Here is a 22,428-nt window from a genome sequence, read left to right on the forward strand (position 1 = left end):
GGCATCGCTCAGTGCCAATTCCAAAACCGAATTAGTAATTTAATTTTTTTTTTTTTTTTAAAAAAAAAAAAAAAAGCATCAAGCCCTCATTTGTCAAACCCTCAACCCCCAAGCGGCAGCCGGGGTTTCGAGGGGCGGTGTGTGTCGGGGGGGCTGCTTGGCTCTCCCCGCAGCCCAAGCCCAGAAGCAGAAGAAGGCAGAGACCGTCTGTGATTTCAGGACCCGAGGTGGAGCCGGGTCCGGCCGATGCTCAGCTGCGGGGCAGGCTCAGCCCCGGGGCCGCACGCCCCGCTCCCCCGCCGCTCCCCGGGGCTCCCGGCCACAACCTCCTGAACAAAGCCAGTCTGCAGGGACCCCCCCCTTCCCCCGAGAGGGTCCTGAGGAGGGGGGGCTCGGTGCCCGGGTCAGGCCTCGCCGGCCCCAGGAGGTGTTTTTTCCGCCCCGTATCACATAACGCACGGCTTGATGTCCTGGTATGTCACTTGTTGGTGGTAATAGGAGCCGCTGCCCGCCGAATGCATGGAGGAGGAGGCCATGGCGTTGAAAGAGAAGACGAATTCCTTTCTGTCGCACATGCTCGGAGACTGGGAGTGATACCGCGGGATGCCTGCGGGACGGGGGACGGGGGACGGGGGGGGGAGAGATTGTCAGCCATCGCAATTATATTTAGGAGAGGAGGTTGAGCGCGGGAGGGAGAAAGCCGCCGTCTGGGGTAAAAAAAAAACCCAAAACACAACCAAAAAAAAGAAACCAACCCAACCCCAAACCCTCCGCAGCCCCCGGGCGCAGCGCGAAAGGGGCCTGGTTCCTGCCGGCACGGCGATGCCCGCGCTGTCCCGCCGCTCCGCGGGCGCGGGCAGGTGCGGAGCAGGGAACCGCGCAGCCCGGGCGGCGCGGCCCGAGGGCGCTCCGAGGAGACGGGACTGCCTTCGGGTTGGGTTGGGTTTGTTAGCTTTTGGGGTTTGGGTGTCTCCCCCCCCCCCCGTTTTGCTCCCTTGAAGGTACGGGCTGCTCTTCCCACCGCCCCCGCGGAACATCCGCGGGGTGCGCAGCGGGCAGCAGCCGCGTTCGTCCGCCCGGGGCCCGGCGGCGGGGACCGGGCGAAAAGGCCGAGGGCGAAAGCGCCGCCGGGAGCGGGGCTGCTCCTGCCGCTTCTGCCGCCAGCTGGGGACATAAAAACACCCCCCGGAAATTTGGGGTGCGCTGGGGAAGGGGCGCCCGCCCCGGGGCCGCGCTGCCCCGCTCCGCCGCCCTTAACGCGGGTGTTAACCCGCGGGATCTCGGCGAAGGCCGCGGGCGGGCCCGGTGCCTCCTCGGGGTGGATTTTTGCTCCCTTTTCCAGCGGATCCGGGTGCGCTCAGCCGGGCCCGACCCCGACCCCGACCCGGGGCAGGGTGCCGGCGGGGGGGTGCTGGCCCCGGCCCGATGCCGTGCCCCGGCTCGGCCGCTCCCTACCGACCCGGCTGATCTTTTTTTCCCCGCTTGGCTTCGTGTTTTTGACCCGCTAACGCTGCGTTTCACACCCCTTGCTGCCAGGCACTTCCCGCTCCCCCGAAGGTGATGTGCAGCGACCCCCAAACCTGCCCCTTCGCCCCGCCACGGCTCCGGGGCTCCCCCCGAGAGCTCCCCACCACCACCACCCCCCCTCCCAGGTGAATTTGGGCCGCAGGACGAAGCCCAGCGCCGGCCTCGTCCCTCCCGAGGCCTCCTCCCGGCCAAAACACCGGCTCCCCCCGCTCCAGGAGCCGGGGCAAAGCCGCCCCCGGCAGCCCCATCCCGGGGCCGGGGCCGAGGCCGGGCGGGGGCTGCGGGGCGCGGGGGGCCCGGGCCACGACTTCCGCGGGGGTGGAGGAGCGGAGGGAGGCGGTGGGCCTGGAAAACACAACCCCGAGAGGAGCTGACGGCGGGGCCGGCGGCCCCCCCCGGCGGGGGAATCCCCCCTTTTCCTCCCTCCGCAACCCCCCCGGTCCCCACGGAGGGGGAAGACCCCTCGGGCCCGTGGGCCGGCCTCGCCTTCCCGCAGCTCCCCGCCTGCCTGCGCCCACGGAGCCAGGCCCGGGGCGGCCCCGGCGGCAGAGCAGCCGCCCCCGGGGGAGCGGGGCCCCGGGCCGGCCCTTCCCAGCCCCGCAGCGGCGGAGAGCGGGTCCCCCCGTGGGGGCGAGCCCCGACGGCTGCCCGGTTGCCCACGGGAAGCGAGGCGGGGGGACGGACGGCGGCCTCGTCCTCCGCGGGGCAGGGCGGGTGGGTGGGTGGGTGGTGGTGGGGGGTGCATTAAAACTGCCCGCGAAGCGGGGGGGGCTCGGCGCGGCCGGATCCCACGCGTGGGCAGGGAGCGCGGCCGAGCCCCCGCGGCGGCGGTCTCGGGTGCCTCCCACGCGTGTCTGCGGCTTACCTTGCAGCTCGGCGGCGTTGTGGCTGTTCTGGTGCAGGTAGGGCTGGTCGAGGGAGTGCGTGGAAAGGCTGGAGGAGAGCGGGTTGGCGGCGGGGTTGCAGGGCGAGAGGGGCTGCTGCTTGATGTAGGACGCGCCGGTGTTCAAGGCCGCCGAGGCGGAGGGTGCCCACGCCGGGGCCGAGCTGGAGTAAACCGAGTGCGGCTCCATCACGCCGCCGCCGGCGAGCAGCGGGGAGGCGGGCACGGAGCTCTCGTGGTGCGGGTAGTCCCCCGCCGAGGCGCCGGTGCAGCTGCCCATGTAGGAGTGCCCGCCGTTGGCGGGCAGGTGGGGCACGGAGTGTCCGGCGAGGCCCATCCCCTCCACGTTGCTGGACAAGTGCCCGTTCATCATCCCCAAGCCCCCTTCGAGGGAGAGGCTGTTGGGGGGGCAGGAGAGCCCGCCGGCCGAGCCCTGGAAGCCGTAGCTCTCGGGGAGGTGGTTGAAGCTGAGCCCGTTCATCATGCTATACATGGGCTTCAGCGCCTGGCATTTCCTCCTGAAGCCGCGGGGCCGGCGGCGAAAGGAGCCCTCCTCGAACATGAACTCGCTGGCCGGGTCGATGGTCCAGTAGTGGCCCTTGCCCGGGCGCCCCAGCCCCTTGGGCAGCTTGATGAAGCACTCGTTGAGCGAGAGGTTGTGGCGCACCGAGTTTTTCCAGCCCTGGTAGGAGCCTCGGAAGAAAGGGAAGCGGCTCTGCAGAAACTGGTAGATCTCGCTGAGGGTCAGGCGCTTGGAGGGGGAGCTCTGGATGGCCATGACGATGAGGGCGATGTAGGAGTACGGCGGTTTCTCCGGCCGCCGGATCCCCGCGTTCGTCTTCTTCGCCTTGGGACCGGCGCTGCCCGGGGCGCCGCCGCTGCCCGGAGCGCTGCCGGCCGCCCCGCCGGGCGCCGCGGAGGCGGCGTCCATGGCCGAGCTCTGCGGCTGCTTCTCGGCCACGGAGGACATGGGGCCGTAGCTGCTCTGCACCGGAGGAGGAGGGGGCTGAGAGGACAGAGCCTGCTGCGCTTCTGCAGTCATCTACGGCCAGGTCCGCGGCGGCCAGCCCCGGCCCTCCTCCGCCACCCTCCCCCCCGCGCCCCCCCAAAAGGCCACGCTGCTGGGGGCTCGCCGCCACTCACCCCCCCCCACCCCAGCCCCGGCCTCCTCCCGGCCCCCCGGCGGGGTTTCTTTCCACCGGGAGACTTCAACCCTCCGTGGATAAACAAATGGAAGCGACCCCCCCCCCCCCCCCCCCCTTGCAACGCCGCCGCCTTTCCCTCCTCCTCCCACTTTATCCCTAAATCCGAGCCGGGCTGCAGAAGGCGGAGGGGTTGGGGGGGGGGGGGGGGGCGGCTGCTGCAGGGAGGCGGGATGGGGGGGGCGGGTGGAAGCGATCAGAGCTCGGCTGCTGCCGGGGAGAAGCCGGCGGCCTCCGCCTGCCCCGCTGCCCCTCGGCGGGCCGGGCTCCGGGGGCCGCCGCGCTCCCGCGTCCCCCCCCCCCCCCGGCGGCTCTAGCGGGGCTGGCGCTGCCGGTGCTGCGGGGAGCTGCTTCCCATCGCCGTGGCTGCCGACTCTGCCCCCGGCCCCGCCGCTCGCCTTGTACTTTATCTCTCGCAGCGGCGTCTGCTGCTCCTTGACAGACGTAAGCGCGGAGAGGAGATCCCCGCCCCGACCCGCTCCCCCACGCCCCCCCGGGCGGCCCCCTCCGCCGTCCTGTCCCGGCCCCCCTCCGCTCCCCGCTCCCAGCTGCTGGGCAGCTTTTAAAGAGCCCTTTCCACGCCGCCCTGCCCGACACGGGGGCTGCGCCACGCACCCCTGCCCGCCGCGGGGGGCACCGCCTATATGGGGGGGGGGGGTGCCACGCGTGACCGCGGCGCCGCGTGGGGCCCCGCCCCGCTCCCCCCCCCCCCTCCCCGCTCCCCCCGCCGCCTCTGCTGAAAATCCCGGGGGAGGGTGGGAAGGGCCCCACGCGGGCCGTGGAAAGGGCCGGGGCGCGGCAGCGCGGAGCTTCCGCGGGAGGCGCCGGGCAGCGGAGGCTTCGCCCGACCGCGGCCTCCGCGCAGCGCGGAGCTTCACCCACTTGAAACCCCCTCTTCGTGCGCTCTTTTAAGCTCGGCGGGCCCGGGCAGGATGTTTATACTGCGCAATGTAAACACGGGCTCGGGGGTGCTTTAATAAAAAGAAATCGGCGAAAACTCCCGCTGCCTCTCGAAATGCCCTTTTCTGCCTCCGCCGCCGGTCCGGGGATGGGAACGGGCTTCGGACCCCTCGCCTGCTCCGAGGCTGCTTTAGGGATGAGGGTGGGTTGTTTATTTTTTTTTATTATTTATTTTTTTGGCGAGGTGGCGGGGGGGGATTATAAATCTCTGCAGTTGAATGCCAGGAGCCTGATGCTCAGCTCCGGCGGATGCCACGGGCACACACAAGGGGTGGTGGGGGGGAAGGAGAATAGAAAGGAAAGGGGTCAAAGACCCCCTTCCCCCCCCCCAAAAAAAAAAAAAAGTTTGAGCACCGCCCCATCAGGAGAGCTGTCACTCAAGGTAAGCCGCTTTCAACCTTTGTCACCTTCTTGGGGACCGCGCGTGGAAACCTGCGCTGCGGGGGAGTGGGAGGGTGGGTGGCAGGGCTGCAGGAGCCTGGGCCCTTCAGGGCTGCTGCCTGGGAGCGGAGCAGATGTGCTGGCTGCTGCAGCCTGCTCGCCTTCAAGATTAGGGAAAGGAAGAGAGAAAGGAAGGGGGAAAAAAAAAAAAAAAAAAGAAGAAAAAGCTCCCCCCCCCCCCCCCGCCCCCGTCGCAGGCCGCACCGCAGTGCTGTGGGTCTGTCCCGCTGCACCCTCTGCAGAGAGAGAGAGGGGGAACACCCCCCCCCCGCCTCTTCCAGATTCGCTTTTAAAGTTTTTAATGATAATTTAATACCTTTTAAAAGAAAGATAGATACCGGTCGGGTTTCCAAACTCCCTTCGCGTTATTCGCGAGCAGTTGCGAGCAGCCTCCGGGGCGCCTGTCACATCTGTGATACAACCAAGAGGGATTTTACATCAGGGGCCTTTTTTTTTTTTTTTTTTTTCTTCCCCCCCCTCCTCTCCTTCCCTTTCCCATCATCTGCCCCCTCTCCGCAAAATAATTCCTCTTGCAGAAAACACCGGCCCTCTTGTTCCCGGGGCAAGGCGGGGGGAGCTTTGGGGATGGGGACAGGCAAGGGGAGAGCCCTGGGCAAACCCCAGGCCGGGGGCAGGTACCCGGGGAGGGGGTGTTGGCGGGGGGGGATTATTTCTGGAGTTTTTCCCTTGAGGAGGAGGAGAACGGGCTGTCCGGGCTCCCCGGGGACCGGCGGCCGCTGCTCCCTCCCGTCCGGGGCCGCGGAGCTCGGCGGTTGCTCAGGGAGGGGGGGAAAAAAAATCATCCCCAAAATCGCTTTTTCGGGAGGCGATCACCTTCCCCGGGTGCTTACAGCTCCGGGGGACGGCTGGTGTAGAATAAACCCTCTGCTTCTCGCTGGATTTTTTTTTTTTTTTTTTTTTTTTGGGCGGGGGGGAGCGCATCGCTGACCCTGAGCTTTGCTTCTTATCGAATGCCCGCACCCCGGGCCGCGGAAAGGATGGTTTTCTTTACTTTATATCGCTCTGCGACTAAATTCCCCCGACCTGCTCCCAAAACACCCGGGGATGAGCTCAAAACACAGCACAAAGAGCTCGTGTAAAACCCACGTTCAAAACCGTCGCGCTTCCACTAGGAAATAAAATATCTCCGAGCAAAAAGAAAAAAAAAAAAAACAACATCTCTCCGTGGAAATCAAACTATTCCCCTTCAAAGAAAATCGGTCCCGCCACGAGTGCCCTTTCTCCCTCTCGCAGTATCTTTTCGGAGCGTGAAGATTTGGTTTCCGCTGTATTTACGATAGGCAGCAAACGTTAAAAATGGCAATATATCGCCCCGGGTCTTATAGGCCTCGCCGTGGGAATAGCAGAAAGGGTGGAGGGTTTTCAACCGAGCCCGTGAATTGGGGAAAGGGGAGTTTTGGGGAGGAAAAGCCGAGGAGGAGGATGGTGTGCGGGGCCGGCCGTGGCGGGACGGAGTGGGGAGAGACACGCCGGGAGAGGGGTTGCTGGTGACACTTCCTTGCTTATAAAACCTCCGCGCAGGTCCCAGAAGCGTTTTCAGATTCAAGATGGGCCTCGGATGGGTTTTTTTTTTTTTGGAAGAGAGGGGACGGGAAAGTTTCTGGGGTTGAAGGTGGGGGTTGGCCCCGCGGGGGGACGGGGCTCGCTGTTTGCTGGGGGGGTTGCGGGGTTTAATCGGGTCTGGCCCCTGCCCCCGGCGGGGCAGAGATGCAGGGAAGGGGGGAGAAAAATAAATAAAAAAAAAAGAATAAAAAAAGAAAAGATCATCTAGAGCAATTAGCCCTGCTAATCCCCGCACCTTTGGGGGCCCGTTTTGCCGGCCCGGCCCCGCAAAATCCCCGCGACCACCCCCGGCCCCGCTGCGCTTCCCAGCCGGCCCCCTCCCAAACCCGCTCCCCTTCCCTTCCCCTCCCCGAAACTCGGCGGTGTTTTGTGTAAAAATAGACAAATCCGAGCTTTCTTCCTTTTCCTGCGCCGAAGGTATTTTTACTAGCTAATTGCTTAAGTGAAGTCAACTTTGCGAGCAGGCCGGCTGTAATCCGAGTATGGAAATGTATATAGGTGGTATTGTTATAGGCGGGCTGGGTGCTGCTCCGAGAGGGGCCGGGGTGTTTCTGCGAGCCCGGACCACCCAGGGCGAGGGGAGTGACCGCCTCACGTCCCCCTCCCCGCTGCCCCTGCTTTGCATTAACACCACCCGCAGGACACCCCCCCCGCCTTTTCTTTCCCCCCCCTAGCACCAGCCCTTTTCCCTCGGCTGCTTTTTCTTTTTTTTTTTTTTAATTTTTTTTTTTTTTAAATTTATTTCAGTCCCGGCCATCCCCGTGGCCGCCGGCCCCAAATCCGCGGCAAATTGATCCCTAAATGTTTATTTAAGGCCGAGGGGGTGCGTTCAAGCGAGGGGCTCAAGGCTGGGGAGAGGGAGAGGGGCGCCGGGAGGGGTGAAGGGGCCGAGGGAGAGGGGGTATTTGGGGGGACACACGCACCCTCCCCCCCCCCCCGACCATTTTTGCGGATCCATCACGCGGCAACGCTTTGCCCCACGCGTGTGCGTGTGCCCGGTGGCGGGCGGGCCCTTGCCCGGTGGCACCCAGAGCCCAATCCCGGCCCCTCGCATCCCCCGGGGCAGAGCCCGGCCTCCAGCACCGGCCGGGACCTGGAGGAGATTTGGGGAAAAATCGAGCCGAAATTAGGAGCGGGTGCGAAGCAGAGTTGCCGAAGCGCCTAACGCGGCTGCGGGGAGGTGCGGGCTGGCTGTCAGCCGCCGTGTCTCAGGCAGAAGTTCAGCCCTTGGTCAGGGGGAAAAAAAAAAAAAATTAAAAATCTTATACTTTTTTCTCCCCCCTTTGTCTCTCTTTTCCCCCATCTGCCCGTCCCGAGGTTGCCCCCCCCTCCCCCCCAGCCCGCATTTTCCATTACGTCCTTCGATGAAATATTGCAGCACAGGAATTTACAGCCTTCTTCAGCGCAGGATTTTTTAGGAGTTTTCTGGCAGGACCCGCTCCTTGCAATACAAATCGCTTCCAGCGATAATAAGCTCCGAGCGCTACCACTGAGACACGATCGCTTCCCACAGAGATCTTCAAAATATCTCCGGGTATTTATATCCCTGCTCAGGGACGGATAGCTAGAATATTTTCCCGGAGGGATGCTTTTTGGCTGGCTGGGATTCAGCCCCGAGGACCCGGGTACCGAGAAAACCAGCGGGGGCTGAGCCGGGACCCGGCGAGGGATGCTCCCGGCCATCCCTCGGCGACCAAGTTCGCCCTTAAAAGCGTCCCGAAGTGTAAATCCAGGTGTAAATCCAGACGTAAATCCAGGCTGGCATTGCTGAGCCATCCCTATTTTCTCCGACAAGTTTTCTTCCCCGGGGGGGGCTTCTTCTAGTGACGGGGCCCGGTGGTGGGGGTGTCCCCAAACCAGACGGGAATGGTTGCCCCCCTCTCCCGGCTCCTTGGCAGAGCTCTGTGGCACGCAGGCAAAATGAGGAGCCATTTCCAGCTTTTTCTAGCCCCAAACTGCGGCGGGTTAGCGGTAAAATGGGGCCGGCGGGGCCGGAGAAACTTTTTCATCCGCCAAACTTTTTAGGGTCGGGAATCGCCTCCAGATCCCGGCGTCTCCCGCAGCGAAAATCCCGGCCGGGGAGTCCTCGGCAAACGGGGGTGGCGAGCGGCTTCGCCGGGGCTTCGCCTTATTTCTAGGGGCTTATTGCATTTTTTTTCGTTGCTTTCTTCCCAACTTTAAACCAAAACCCCGTCGAAATCGCCCCGGTGCGCCGGTGCTCGCGGAGGGGGGCATTTTTAGCGTCTGGCAGGCGAGGGCCACCGGTCCCCTCGACGGCCCCGTTTCGGGGTACCGGACAAAACCCGTCCGCACGGAGAGGTGAGAGAAGTTAAAACGGAATTGCCCAAATCAAGGAGGAAACCGCTATTTTCTTGCACGGGTCCTAAAAGCCGCGGGGCCGGTGCATTGCCGGGCTAAATAATAACCGATGTGGCGGCTCCGTCTGTACTGAAACACAGAGAGATGCTGAAAAAATCCCGCGGGGCTCGGGAAGGATCCGGCCTCCCTGTGCTGCCCCTCGGGGCTCAGTCGTGGGGGACCGCAGTGCCTGGACGTGGGCGCCCACCCCCGGGCTGGGGGTGCGGGCAGCGGGGTCCCGAAGAGGAGAACCCCGGGGAGGGGGGATTGGGGGGACCCGCACGGTTCCCGCGACCGTGTAGTGCCCCGGGTCCGTCCCCGGTGCTGCGGGTCCGGGTGGGCTCCTCGGGGGGAGAAAGGACCTTGTGCAGCACGCCCCCCCCCCCCCCGCCTCCCCGGGACCACCGAGGCAGGAGCATCACCCGGCCCCGGGGGGAGAGGGGGTGCCAGCAGCCGGGGGGGGGGGTCCCCAGGACAAGTGCCCCCGGGGTCCCCAGCAGCCACTACCCCTTCATCCTCGTCGCCTGCCGAGCGGGGAGAGGGGGCTGCGGCGGCAGAGCCATCCACGCGGGACGCGGCGGTCCCCCGTGGGGGGGATGCGGCACGACCAGCGGCTGCCCCGGGGGATGCTGAGGGCAGGGCTGCCCCGGGGGCGGCTGGCACCATCTCCGGGCCGTGACAGCGACCTGCCCGCAGGAACCGACCCGGGCAGGTACCGGGCCGGGGGAGGAGAGCCCCCGGCGGGTCTCGGCGTGGGAGAAGCTCCCCGGTGCAGCAGAGGGGCTTTGCCCCTCTGGTCTCTGCCCACGGAGCTCCCACGCTGTCCCGGGACCATCCAGATCCTCCCCACTTGCAAAAGCGGCTTTTGCTGGAGGGAGCCCCGCAGCATCCCTTTGGTGGGCTCGACACGCGTGGGCCGTTTCCCCGGGTTTTTTGCTGCAGGGCTGGGCTGCGGAGCGGCCTGGCAGCCCCCCCGGCAAAGGGGCTGCACACGGCATGCGGAGGGGGGGCAAAGCAAAGCCCCGCGGCCCGGGGCGGAGGGGCTGCAGCGGCTTTGCCTGCCCGCCCCGGGGGGACCCCCCTGCCCGCACCGGGTCAGCCCGCACAGCTACCGCCGGTGTCCCGGGAAAACCTCCCGATTTTTTTTTTTTAAACCTTTTTTTTCCTATAATAAATCCCGCATCTAAATTCCGTTGCCCCCTTTCCCCCACCCAAAAAGGGGGGGGGCGGGGGTCGGGACTCATGTTCACAAACAACGTGCAAAATCCCTGCTGTAAACAACCGCAGCTCCCCTCTCCCTACTCCCCTCCTTGCAGAGACCTGGGCATGGCTTTCCTTGGAAGCTCTCCCAGCAAAAACTGTTTTCCATCCTTATTATTTTTTTTTTTTTTTTAATGACTAAACGCCCAACTAACGATGCGTCGCTTAATTGGTGGACCCTGGCCGCTCTGTCGTGCACCAGCGGGTTCTGGAGCCACACTACGGGGTGCTGCAGATTGGGGACCCCCTTTGCTTTGCAGTTACCAGTGCAGAGAGTTAAAAGACACCCAAAATTGGTTAATCACCTTTCCCACCTCCTTAGGAAAAAAAAAAAAAAAAACAACAAAACCAAAAAACACCCAGAAGAGCTCCTCGTAAAATGATCCTTTTCGCACGACCGGTCCCTAGCTAAATATTATAAGCGATTTTTTAGAGAGCTTTAAATGTGTTCTGCAGGGAACAGCGTGCTCGGTTGGCATTCCCGGGAAAGTTGCTCAGTGGATACGTGAAATGCTGGACCCAAGATGGGAAGGCTTTCCGTGGCACTGGTTGTTATGCCCCGAAGTTAACCGATTTCTGCAGCAAAGCAGCTGGGAGACTCAGGCTGATAATTTTTGGGAGAATCAGGCTGATAATGGGAACGGGTACATCCACCTTCCCGCTGCGCACCTGGGTTTTCTGGGGGAAGGGGATGTGCGTGTGTGAACGGCGGAGAGGAAAGGGGAAAAAATCTGTTAAAAAAAAAAAAAAGCCCACCAAAATATTGGCGCAGAACTCCCTAAAAATTCGAATAACGAACCCAGAAATGGTTTTGCTTTTCCCGTTTTCAGAATCGCTCGCTGAATTATAACCCGCCCCAGCGCGTTTTGGGGAGCACCCTCAGCTCCGCGCTCTTAAACTCCCTTAAATTCCATTTCTTAAAAATGTGCAAAATCATTTTGCCTCTAACCCCCTTAAAACCGGTGAACGGGGGAGCTCCTGCCTGGCCCCCGAAGTGCGGGAAGCAAATCCCTTTCTCCGGTAGATTTTGCGGGCTACCTGCGAGGAAAGATGCTCCCCGAGGGCTTAGCTTGCAGCATAATCATTTTTCCTACGGGATCATTCGTTTCGCCTTTGGAAACGATCGAATTTGGATGCTACCGCCGGCTGGAGGGCTTTTCTCCCCCCTCAGCGGTGTTTGCCCCACCGAGGGCGGGGGGTGAAGCCGCAGCCGAGCTCCTGCGGGGACGGGGTCGGGGGAGCTGCCGGTGCCCGGGGCAGAGGCAGCCCCGGCTCGCCCGTGTCCCCTTCCACGCGTGGGACCGGCGGTGCCGTCGGGGCACGGGTGCTGAACCCTTAAAGCGGGTGGGAATCCGCCTGTGCAGCCCCGGCGGCGGGGGGGGAGTGGGTCGGACCCACGGGGGTTTTCAAACCCTCCCGGTTCAGGTTAAATGGCTGCGGTTAAACCAAATACAGGCGTGTTGTGAAATTTGCCCTGGCATATCAGGAAAAGTCTTTTTCTTTACATCGGGAAGAGGTTTTAGAGCAGAGCTGGAGCGGACCCCTGGGTCTGGTTTGCCCCGCAGCCCCGAAAGAGGAAACCAGAAATGCCTCCACATGCTGAAACAGATAAATGGGTACAGAGGGAGATTGACCCGGGGGGGAGAGAACAAGAGAGTGGGAAGAAGACAGGACAGGCAGAACGACGTACTGAACTACAGCCAGTAAGACAGAAAGACAGAAAGAAAGAAAAAAAAAAGGAGAGAAAGAAAAAGAGGAAAAGAACGAGAACTAGAGAGAAAGAGAATATGAAAAAGAGAGAAACAACGAGAAAGGAGAGAGAAAAAGGGAGAAATTAAGACAGAGAAATGAAGAGAGGGTGAGAAAGAAAGGGTAGAAGACAGAAACGGAGAAACAAGGAAACAGAAAAAAGGGGGAAAGAAAAATTAAGGCAGACATAAAGAGAAAGAGAAAAATAGAGAGAAGGAGGAAAAGCTGGAAAGAAGAAAAAGAAAGCAAAAGGGAGAGAAAAAGACAAAGAAAGAAAGGGAGAAAGGGAGAAAGAAAGAGACAGGAAAAGAGAAGGAAAGAAATAGAAAAAGGGAGAGAAAAAGAGAAAGAAAGGGAGAAAGAGATGGGAAAAGAGAAAGAAAGCAAAAGAGAAAGAAAGAGAGAAAGGGAGAAAGAAGGAAAGATAGAAAGAGAAAGAAAGAAGGAAAGAAAGAAGGAAGGAAGGAAAGAAATAAAGAAAGAAGGAAAGAAAGAAGGAAGGAAGGAAAGAAAGAAAGAAAAAAGGAAAGAAAGAAAGAGCAAAAGAAAGAAAATGGAAGGAAGAAAGAGTGAAAGAAGGAAGAAAAAGAGAAAAAGAAAAAAGCAAAAAAGAGAAAAAGAGAAACATTAAAAGAGGAAAAGAAAAGAGAAAGAAAAAAAGAAAGGAGGGAAAGGCAGAAAAGGGGAGAATGAGAGAGAGAAAGCATGAAAGCCAAAAAAAAAAAAAAAAAGCAAGCAAGAAAGCAAGTACGAAAAGGGGAATGAATTGCCTGCAAAACCAATAAGAAGACATAGACAATATAATTTTTCCCTGCAAAACAGGGGGTGAGCCGGGAAGAGAACGCTCCCGCGGGCAGAGCAGCCCGGCCCCGCGCCCGCTCCCCTCTCCGGGACGGAGGAAAGAAAGAGCAAACCCCGGCTTTAAGTTTGGCCAGGGGGGATTGTTCGGTGTTTTATTTTTCCCCCAATTTTTCCCTGCAGAGGGGAATTGGCGGTGCGTGACCGGCTCTGCCCACCCCCCCCCACGCCCCCCCACACCCCGCGGGGCAGGGACACGATCGCGAGCACAGGTTTGACCCCCATCTCCGCGTGGGTTTTCCACGCGGCTCCTGCCCCGCAGCCGCTCCGCACCCCTTAAACCCTGTTTAATACCCGCGCCGAAAGCGGCGCGACCGGCTCCTCATCTACTTCACTGGCTTAGTAGGTGGCCGTGTATATTTTTGTTGAAGTAGTGTTTATGTTAATGAAAAAGGCTGAGATTACAAACAGACCACTGAATGCCCGGGGTGTTGCTGCCGGATTGGTCTAAGCTGTGTACTTTAAACCGAATCAGTTTTGGGGAGCAAATATGATTTTTTTTAAATAAATAAAAAAAAAATATTATTTTTAGCAGAAAGACATTTGGGATCTTTGGGGAACCTCGTGCCGCCCCTTCCCCGCCTGGTTTCGGGGCTGCGTTTCCCAGCGCGGCGGGCAGGGATGGAGGAGGGTTGCAGGGAAAAGCATCTCCAAGAATTAGCCATAAAACCCAACGAAAACGAGCCCTGGGCTCCGGGAGGTGGGCAGGAGAAGGGGGGCGTCAGGTCACCTTCCCCGAGTGCCCCCCAACCCCACAGAGGAGTTTCCGTGTGCCGGTGGCAAACGGGTGCGTGTCCCCCCAAAAACTCGCAGGCGCGGTGGGCATGGGTCGTGCTCAGGGGTTTGTTCTTGCTGGGTGGAGCTAGGCAGAACCTGAAATGCACTCCAAAAACCCCGGTAATTTACCCACTTAGGATGGTGGTGGTGGTGGGAAAAATCCAGTCCTTTTAAATTCTAACTAAGCAGGAACCAATTAATCAATTTACACAAAAATAAAGATACTCAAGTTTTTTTGGGGGGGGAGAGCAGCAATCATCATGCTGTTACTTTGATTTCAAAGTCTGACTTTGTGCTCAGTCTCATTCTGTTTCTCTTAACAAAAAACCCGCTCTCCAAAATTATTCCTGCCCCCTCAACTTTTTCTATCCCCATCTGCATTTGCATGCTCGAACTATTGATAGCGACAGTTAAAAGCCTCAGATTTTTGCAGGCTTCCCCCCCCCCCCCCCCCCACTCGATAATTTCCCAGCGTGGAGGGATCCACCTCGGGTCCCAGCGAGCGGCTTTCTCCCCCCAGGAGCTCTGCGAGCAAACGTGCGCGCAGCGTTTGGCATCTCGCTCCTTTTCAACACTTTCCTTTTGTGGGCAAAAGCTCTCGGCGGAGGAGCCTCCCCGGCAGAGCCAGGCAGACCTGGAGGATTTGTACATTCGCATGTTTTACTACTGTTATGATTCCTCATTGACTAAAGCGCAAAGAAAATCGGAGCGTAAACAAGTCGCCGTTGGAAGGAGATGCTAACAAAATTTGGGGCGAGCGAAACTTTAGCTGGGAAGGGATTCAAGAAAACAAGGGAAAAAAAGGGAAAAGCTTTCCCCACGCAATGGCTGTGCTGCACTAGAGATGCAGGGGGGATTTCTCCCCGGGTTTGGGGGGCAGAGAAGTGCTCTGAAAACAGCTTTTTCTCTCTTAAAATATTTTCAGGGGGTCAAGCCGTCTCCCCGCGGAAAGGGGAGATTCCCAGCGCAGGGCTTAGTGCGGACCGCAGAGGGGGTTTCTTTGTTCTCTCCTCGCGCCGCACCTGGAATTAGCCTTTATTCCGTGATGCTTTTTTCCCTCTTCTTTCTTTTTTGCGGGGGGGGGCGGGGGGAAGCATTGGTTTTTTCCCAGTGACATGAAGTGATTCTGTAGGAGGGGTTGTCACGGGAAAAAAAAAAAAAAAAACAAACCCAGTCGAGTCAATGGCTTTGGGGAAAATGTCACCGAACGTAAGCCTGTTAGAGCCAGGTAGGCCCTGCGGAGGTGCCTGGGGTGGGGGGCAGCGGGGCAGGGGGTCCCGGGGTCCCCCAAACACACAGCCCCTCGCCGGTGCTCACCCCGAAGCAGGGGCACCCTTGTGCTGGTGACTGTGGGCAGCCCCTGCGTGGGGAGCGGCCAAAAGATGGGCGCCAAGGGCTGTCCCCTACCCCGAGACGCACACGTGTGCGCGCACGCACACGCGTGTACGCACTCACGGATGCCCCCCCCTCGCTCCTCCAACCCCCGCAGCCGACCGCGCTGCTCTCTAGAAGCACTAACGATGCCGCAGACCAGCTATGCGGTGTGAGGCAAAAGCAGATGAAAGTGATGTCACATTAATGTCAGCTCACAACTCGAGCCCACACAGCCTTGATTGCTCTTATTAATCTTGCCAATTTGTCTGTCAGCACTTGGCTAATCCCTAAATAGCCTCCCAACAGGTGCTTTATGCTTCCGCCACATCCCTGCTCCCCGGCACCCCCCGGGAGCCCTGCTCGCCCTCCCCGGTGACACCGGCTTTCTCCTGTCCATCTGGGACCGGCTCTTTTCCCCCCGGGAGGGCTGGAAGGGAGAGAGGCGACTTTGCAGATGTTGTTTAGTCTGTCCAAAGAGGGGTCGGAGCTTTGGGCTTCCCAAAAGGAAGTGATGACCAGGAGGGAGAGAAGATGCTGGAGAAAGCGGGGCGGGGGGGGGGGGGGGTGTGGCAGAGGGGAATTACCTGGTGCTAACGGGAGTGAGAAAACCCTCTGCGATGGCGTTAGCCCCGCATCGCAATTAGAAAACACATTTACGGCACTCTCCGCCTCCAGTATCGCACAACGGCGAGCCGCGTTGCTTTTATTTCTCATGGGTTTGGTCGTTTTATCGAGAGGGGAGAGAAGATTAAAACAAAAGGTCCGAACTGAAGTTGCAGTGGAAAAGCCACATTGCACCCTAAGCAGTTTTATCCTGCAGTTAAGCTGAGGGTTGATTATTTTCTTTACTACACTACCAGAAAATCCACTGGCTTATTATAGTGTATATTTAGCCATAAAATACCAGCCATGTATTGAGTAGAAGATTAAAATGATTGTGTTGCAAGGCTTAATCTTCCGAACGTTGTTATTTAGCACAGTAGTCTTAATCACAAAACACAGATTTTGTGTTTAAGACTATTAACTGCTAAGCCCAATTCGCTGCTAAACCCTATTAACTGCCAAAGCAGAGTCCAAGCTGCTTTCCTCTTCTCTGCATTAAGAGAAAAAACAACGTTTTATTTCCGTTTGGCAACTCTGCTGCATTAAACGGTTTGCACACAGCTTACAAGCCCTGTGCCTTGCGGCGGTCTCCTCCCGCGGTTCACCTGGGAGATGCTCTGGTCTGGAGGAAGAGCTGCCAAACCCGGCTTCGGTGCAGCAGGCTCCTATTTTCTACGTAAATTTGGCTCAGGCTATTTCCAACAGCAGGAAGGAAGAGCTTTCAGGAGCATCTTCAACCGTTTCTCCCAGAACCTGGTCCAAAGTGGTCCGAGTCACCAAGGGAAGTATATCCACTAATTGTGCTCAGGGCTGTTCATCATTAACCCTTGGGTGCTTCAGATCGGATCCTAAAAGCTCTCTAAAAATACCATTCACGACTGCAAGCTGTTTCACTCCATCCTGACCTGGATTTATTATCAGGAGACAGATAGACTTCTTTTTTTTTTTTTTTCTTTCTCCCAAGCCATTTATTTCGTCCAATAAGACTATCCATCACGGCGCGCTGGAACCGACCTACGATCCGAGGATATTCTTAGATACGCAGCATGTCAGGAAACAGCTAGCAGCCCCGCATGATGCAAATATTTGGACGACTGAGAGGTAGGAAGGATTGTCCAAATGTTTACTAAAGGCTGTTGATAGCCTAAGGATTTATAACTGGTGTATAATGTCTGCCCCCACACAGCTCCTCTAGCAGGTGCATCCAGTTTCAACATGACACATGGTATATGTGTGCTCTGGGAAAGGAGATGCAGGAGAAAGCCTGTTTCATAAGTCTCAGCTCCCTTTTCCCAGCTCCGTTAAGCTGCTTACTGGTTTGGAGCCTGTGGAGGAGCAAGAGGGGAGCCCAGGATCCATTCTAAACTCCAATGATGCGCACCCCTGATAGCAATTCACACCATTACTAACACTGAAAACCAAAACTCAAGCGTCGAGCATGTTCAATTGGAATTTCCTAAGTGAAACCAATGCTCTGAATTATTTAGGCCCATCAAATTATTCCCTGTCACACTCCTTCGGTGCTGTGGTGGAGGAAATTCATGACATTGTTCTAGTTATTGTTCTTGGCATTTCACTTCCTAATTTCCACCACTGGGATTTGATCGCTTCTGTCTCACAGTATGCCCTAATTGCTGCTACAGGCATATCAGAAGTGCTAATAGATCAGTTTTAACCATTTCTGCCATTCAAATAGCTACAGCTTCCCAGTGGTGGGGCAGACCCCACTGGAAATTCCCCATACCTATTGCCAGGTAGGCTCTACTTCTGCCCTTCCAGCCAAGAGAGGAGTGTACACCCAATACAGACCAGGCTGACTGACTAGAGCTGGAAATATAATTCAGGAAAGATTTAGTACTTTGTCCAAGGCCATGCAATGATTCAACGGCAGAAAGGTCAACTCTGGTGCCTTGATACCCCATCCTGTAACCTACTGTCCCACTGCTACTGCCAGCCCAACGTCCTGCTCAAAGCAGATCCATCACCAGCGCTAGAGCAGGTCATCCATGGCTTTATTTAGCAGAGCTTTGAAAGCCTCCAATGACCGAGTCCAACAACCACGAATATTGATAGTCCAGGTAGCAGAGGAGCCGTCGGTGCCCTTGTGTCCATCCAACCAGGCTCTCCAGCTCCACCAAAGCAGCAGCTGTTTTGGCTGTAGGCATTCCTGCTACCATGTTATAGAGAAACAATATCCTATGAAACGGGAGAAATCAGCATACAGTTGAGTCACTCAAGTCTCGTAATCACCTTCCACTCTACTATTTTGCAAGTTTTGACTATGCTGGGAACATGAAGGCATGCATTTAGTGTGCTGCAGACACCCAGACAACGTGCTTTTCTTAGTAACGAACAGCAATTGTATCTGCTGCAGAAAAGCCTTTAATTCATTACAGCCCCGGACTAGTAGAGTTTACTGACTGCTCAGAGGGGGAATACAATGGCCCTATTGTTTTGCCAAGCGAAGATTTCTTAGTTGCACGCTGTTGTGTAAACTATATGTTTTCTATTTGTTACCTGATTCGTTTCAATGAGCTTCCTTAGATAAGGTTGAGACCATTTGTCGTCCTGCGCTGAAGCAATGAAAGAAACTGTTGCGGGCTGCCGACCGGATTATTAGTATTACCGTTTTTGGTTTGTTTAAAAAACTAAGAGGAGAACTTGGTGTTCTTCTAGGGAGAAGGAATTGCGTAATGAAATATATGGGAAAAAAGAAGTAAGTCCTCAAATTCCAAAGTCATCTGTTGTGCTCGATGAAGGTTTTTTATATATTAAAAGAATTCAGTCCTGGGTCTGATGCCGCATTCTCAGTGTGACCTTAGATGTGGAGTCATAACTCAAGACTATTCTGGACTCCTCTCTCCTTGAACGTATTTCTCAATAATTACCCACCAGTGCTGGAAACGCATTTCCTAGGCAAGGATCTTGAGCCATCGGCTGGCTCCAAGCCAGAGGGATGCAAGGAAGAACCAGTCGCATCTGGTAAAGCGGCTGCTTGGTAGCTCCAAGTTCTCACTGGGGCTGGTGGCATCTGGACTGGGTGTCCCAGGGACCAGCATTGCAGGTGTAGAGAGATCAGAGGCAGAGAGTTAACTGTGGCCTTGCTTTTACTGCAAGAGTGACTGTTTCTGCAAATGCACGTGCTGCTTATCTTGTGGTCATACTGTGCACAGACCAAAGCTTTCTTGACAGCCATGCCAACCATGCTTATGCATCAATACCTCCAGTTTTTCTTAGCTGTGAGTCTTGGGATTATATTTGCACTCCAGAGGGGCTGGAAGAGTCTTCCTGCAGGTGTCCCTCCGCAGAGACTGGCCAGGGGAATTGCATGCCAGTGCGGCTGGGTCTCCCCTTTCCCTAGACCCAGGGCTGGCTCAGTGGGTGCAGCGTGGTGGGAACATGAGGGATTAGGTGAAGGAAATGGCAGGCTGGGCTGGTGGGGACATACACGTCATCCTCCCACCCAGCTGCCTGAAGAAATTCCCCCTGGAGGGACAATTCAGACTGGCTGTGTTATCTTTCCATAATGCTGGGCCTCCGGGTTGGGAACTCACACCCTCTTTTCCAGCCAGCTGTTCTGTGGATGGGTTACGACTTTTCAAATACTGTAGATACAGTAATTATGAGATTTTTTTTTTAAAAAAAGGTAAAAAGATTGGATATAAGGCATTCCAGCCCAGATCTGCAATTCTAAAACCTCGGTTTGCCTGTTGTCTGAACCTAGAAGCACCCACATTGCATGGGGGCAATTGCAGGCTCAAACCTCTGGCAGCAGAGACAACCTGCTGCAGGTCTGTTCTCTAGACTCTGTGTCAGAGCAGTTTTAGGAGAGAAAGGCCACTGATACCAGCTTTCAGAGAGGGGGTTGAGGGATGGAGGCCACTCTTCTGCTTTAGCATTCACTGGTCTCTTCCCAGCTGGCCCAAAGCAGCTGCACTTGGAGTTGCTGGCTTTAGGTACATGTATGCTCACCTTGGTGGGGGACATAAATTAATTTTTGAAGTCTTGACCCTCTCCAGACCCCAAACAGGGACTTTAAGCACCTCACACAGGCTCTTCTCACTTGGACACACTGCTGCTCTTTGTCCCACCTTTGCCACTGAAGTCCAACCAGGAGAAGGTTGCAAAACCAGTAGGATTTGGCCCAGGGTTAACCGAAGCAGATAAATGAGCTCAGTCTCTGGTACGTTCCAGTGCATTTGGGCTTGGAGACTGTGAGCGATGGCTTGTGGTCCAGACCAGCATGGTGCTTTTCACTATATATAATTAGATGTTTTTCTAAAGCAAACCATTACTGACAGATTGAAAGGTTTTCATTCTACAGGATTTTTCCTGCCTCATCTGACAGGGAACATGCAGGGTTCACTCGAACTCTGCTTCCTTGGAGTAAATCACAGCATGGGGCTGCCTTATCTCAACCAGAGACCCCGTACAGGAATGTTGCACTGTCCAGCCCTCGGGCCACCCACCCCTGATCCCAGGCATCAGCATTTGCTCCAGGTCCAAGCTCTGACTCTTCAGAGACATATTTTTGCAAGGTCAGGAGGTTGGGTGGTAAAAGGGGAGTGGGGAATAGCAGAGAGACAGTTGAGGCTGACTCTGCAAAGAGATTTCAGGGGGATGTTTACACTGGCCATTAAGTGCAGACTTGAGCCTGTTCTCCTATCCAGATTTGCTGCCTGACTGCATTGTTTGCATGCAAACACACATCAGGCACAGACGCAGTCCCAGCTTCAAAGTCTTCTGGATGAGGGTGGCCCATGCATGCTCTGCACTCTTGGTCCTTGGTCATGCAACTTGGGCCAAGTAGACCGAGGCAGGACCAGGTTAAGGCAGCTAGCCCTGGTAGGCATCATCTGTGGTAGGCACCGTCTTTTCCCTGGTTCCTTTGTAGGGCAACGAGGAAGCTTTCAGCATGAGCTGCAGCTGAGATGCTGTGGTATAACCCAAGGGAGGTAAAAATAAGAGGAAAAGCCATATGGCAGGGGGGCACATAGGAGAAAAGGAGAAATAGCTCTGTCAGATGGAAGTAGATGGGTGTCCATCTCAATTGGATGGAGATACAGCTCTGTCTATTGCTTTAATCCATCACAGAACATTTCTTTTCATGTCACGTTGTGGTGATTCACCACCTGGTAGCTTGTCAGCAGAAAGGATTACAGAAAGTGGCCTTGCACTGGACAGCTAGTGTCCATTTTGTACACATTGATGAACCATTTGCCCCTCTGTGGAAATGGTGTCCTTTGGGATCAGGTCAAAAATGTATTTCTTGTGAAGTTTTTCTGTGAAATTTCTGTTTGCATTTGTCTGGAAGGGCCAACTAAGTGGCTTCATCCAAGAAATAACTGTGAAAGGGGTCACTGCACATGGTCTGACTGTCCATCAGGAACAGGGAAAGACTGTTTCTATGTGCTTCATACCACTTTCCCAGGAGCTATTTTGATACAGACAGACAGGGGAAAAAAGAGAATGCCTCAAGCAAAATTCTGATTTTATTAAGTTGCTAAACTGGAAATGGGTTATTATTTTTTGCACAACCACTTGTGTATAAATCCTTCCTGAATGATGGGGAAAACATAATTTTCTTTTCTCTAAGGGCTGGTCTCAACAAGGGAGATGAAGACTCCAATCCGTTGCCCAGTGAAATAAAGATTCGCTGTCCAATACAGAGGGTTGCACAGTGATTTCTTCCCTAATTACTCATTAAAATAAGCTACTGCAACTCCTGCAGAGCCTTCTAAGCAAGTGGCTCATTTTCAGAACAAAATTACTAAGCCTGAAGTCTGGGAATTCATCGCTGCCTGTCACCCAGCCCAGGCTTCACCTCCCTGTGTTCCTGTCCCTGCCCCACTGAAAAGCCTTGGGGCAGAGCCACCCAACACTGCGTCCCTGAATTCAATTCCCATTTCAGCCCTTGCTTTCCTCTGTGGCAGAGCATGGGAGTCTGTCTCCCTGCCTCCCTCCCTCCCTTTCTCGCTGTGCAGCTGCTCAGCTCTGCGAGGGAAAGGCTCCCAGATGTGCTCGGGAGGGAGCAGGCAGAGTCCTGAATTCCACTCTGTGCCGGGTGGACTCTTTGTATATTTTGTTTGAAGGAGAAAATATGTGGAGTCCTTGGAGAAAGGCCGGGGACCACGCACGTCCCTGTGAGCACACTAACCACAGGGCTAGGAGGTCCTGCAAGTCATCCATCCTTGGCTTGCCTTTGCCTGCAAGATGGACCAGCAGCTGATGGGCAGCTCTCATCATTGTCGGCAGCTGAAGTCCATCTGCATCACACAACAGGTCCCTAAACCCTTTGCTGGAGATGGCTCAAGGAGACCAGACCCTTTGAGAAAATAGGGCTTTACTGAAAAGCCAGCAAGAGCCGCAACAGCTGAACACCCACGTTTGGTATTTTTGGTATTTTTGGCTCTTAAATGATGTGCTATATCAGATCAATAAATACTCACACACTCGTTAAGTGTTTTATGGAGCCCATTTCATTGCACTTTAAGTGCATTTAACTGTGGTACTTGGTAGCTACTTGATTATTGCGTGAGACAATACATTTATGAAGTGTTGGCCTTCATTTAGTTAATCACTTCATTGATGTGTAATACAAAAATGGTATGAAACTAATTGTTTCCCTGGAAACAGGAACCCAGCAAATGATTTCATATCACAGCTTGGCAAAAGAAAAAGAAGAAACTTCTGTAATTGTTCCCATTAACCAAGCGCAAAGGATTCATGCTCAATCTCTACTACACTCGGCTTCACTTCTGCTGTGAATTAGGGGACGAACAGTCAGCACAGAACCACATAAAAAAGCACTGAAACAAGCTGTGCATTATTGAGTATTTGTAGTTCTGCCAC

The 22,428-nt window shown here is 56.2% G+C and overlaps 1 protein-coding gene across 1 annotated transcript; it reads right to left on the reverse strand.

The window, feature by feature from the left end:
- Positions 1-446: 446 nt before the first annotated feature.
- Positions 447-3,452, reverse strand: FOXF1 (forkhead box F1). The gene is made up of 2 exons (XM_075715556.1): positions 2,393-3,452; positions 447-607 (listed from the first exon to the last, which is right to left on the reverse strand). The coding sequence occupies exons 1-2, from the start codon at positions 3,450-3,452 to the stop codon at positions 447-449; spliced, it is 1,221 nt and encodes a 406-aa protein (XP_075571671.1).
- Between the last annotated feature and the right edge of the window lie 18,976 nt (positions 3,453-22,428).

The sequence above is a fragment of the Pelecanus crispus genome, chromosome 8, assembly GCF_030463565.1.
Source record: "Pelecanus crispus isolate bPelCri1 chromosome 8, bPelCri1.pri, whole genome shotgun sequence".
Classification (NCBI taxonomy): Eukaryota; Metazoa; Chordata; class Aves; order Pelecaniformes; family Pelecanidae; genus Pelecanus; species Pelecanus crispus.

Excerpts from the sequence above, each read along its gene's own strand:
- FOXF1 (XM_075715556.1), bottom strand. The coding sequence starts at position 3,452 with ATGACTGCAGAAGCGCAGCAGGCTCTGTCCTCTCAGCCCCCTCCTCCT. Across the intron at positions 608-2,392 it reads CAACGCCGCCGAGCTGCAAG|GCATCCCGCGGTATCACTCC; the intron begins GTAAGCCGCAGA and ends CCCGTCCCGCAG.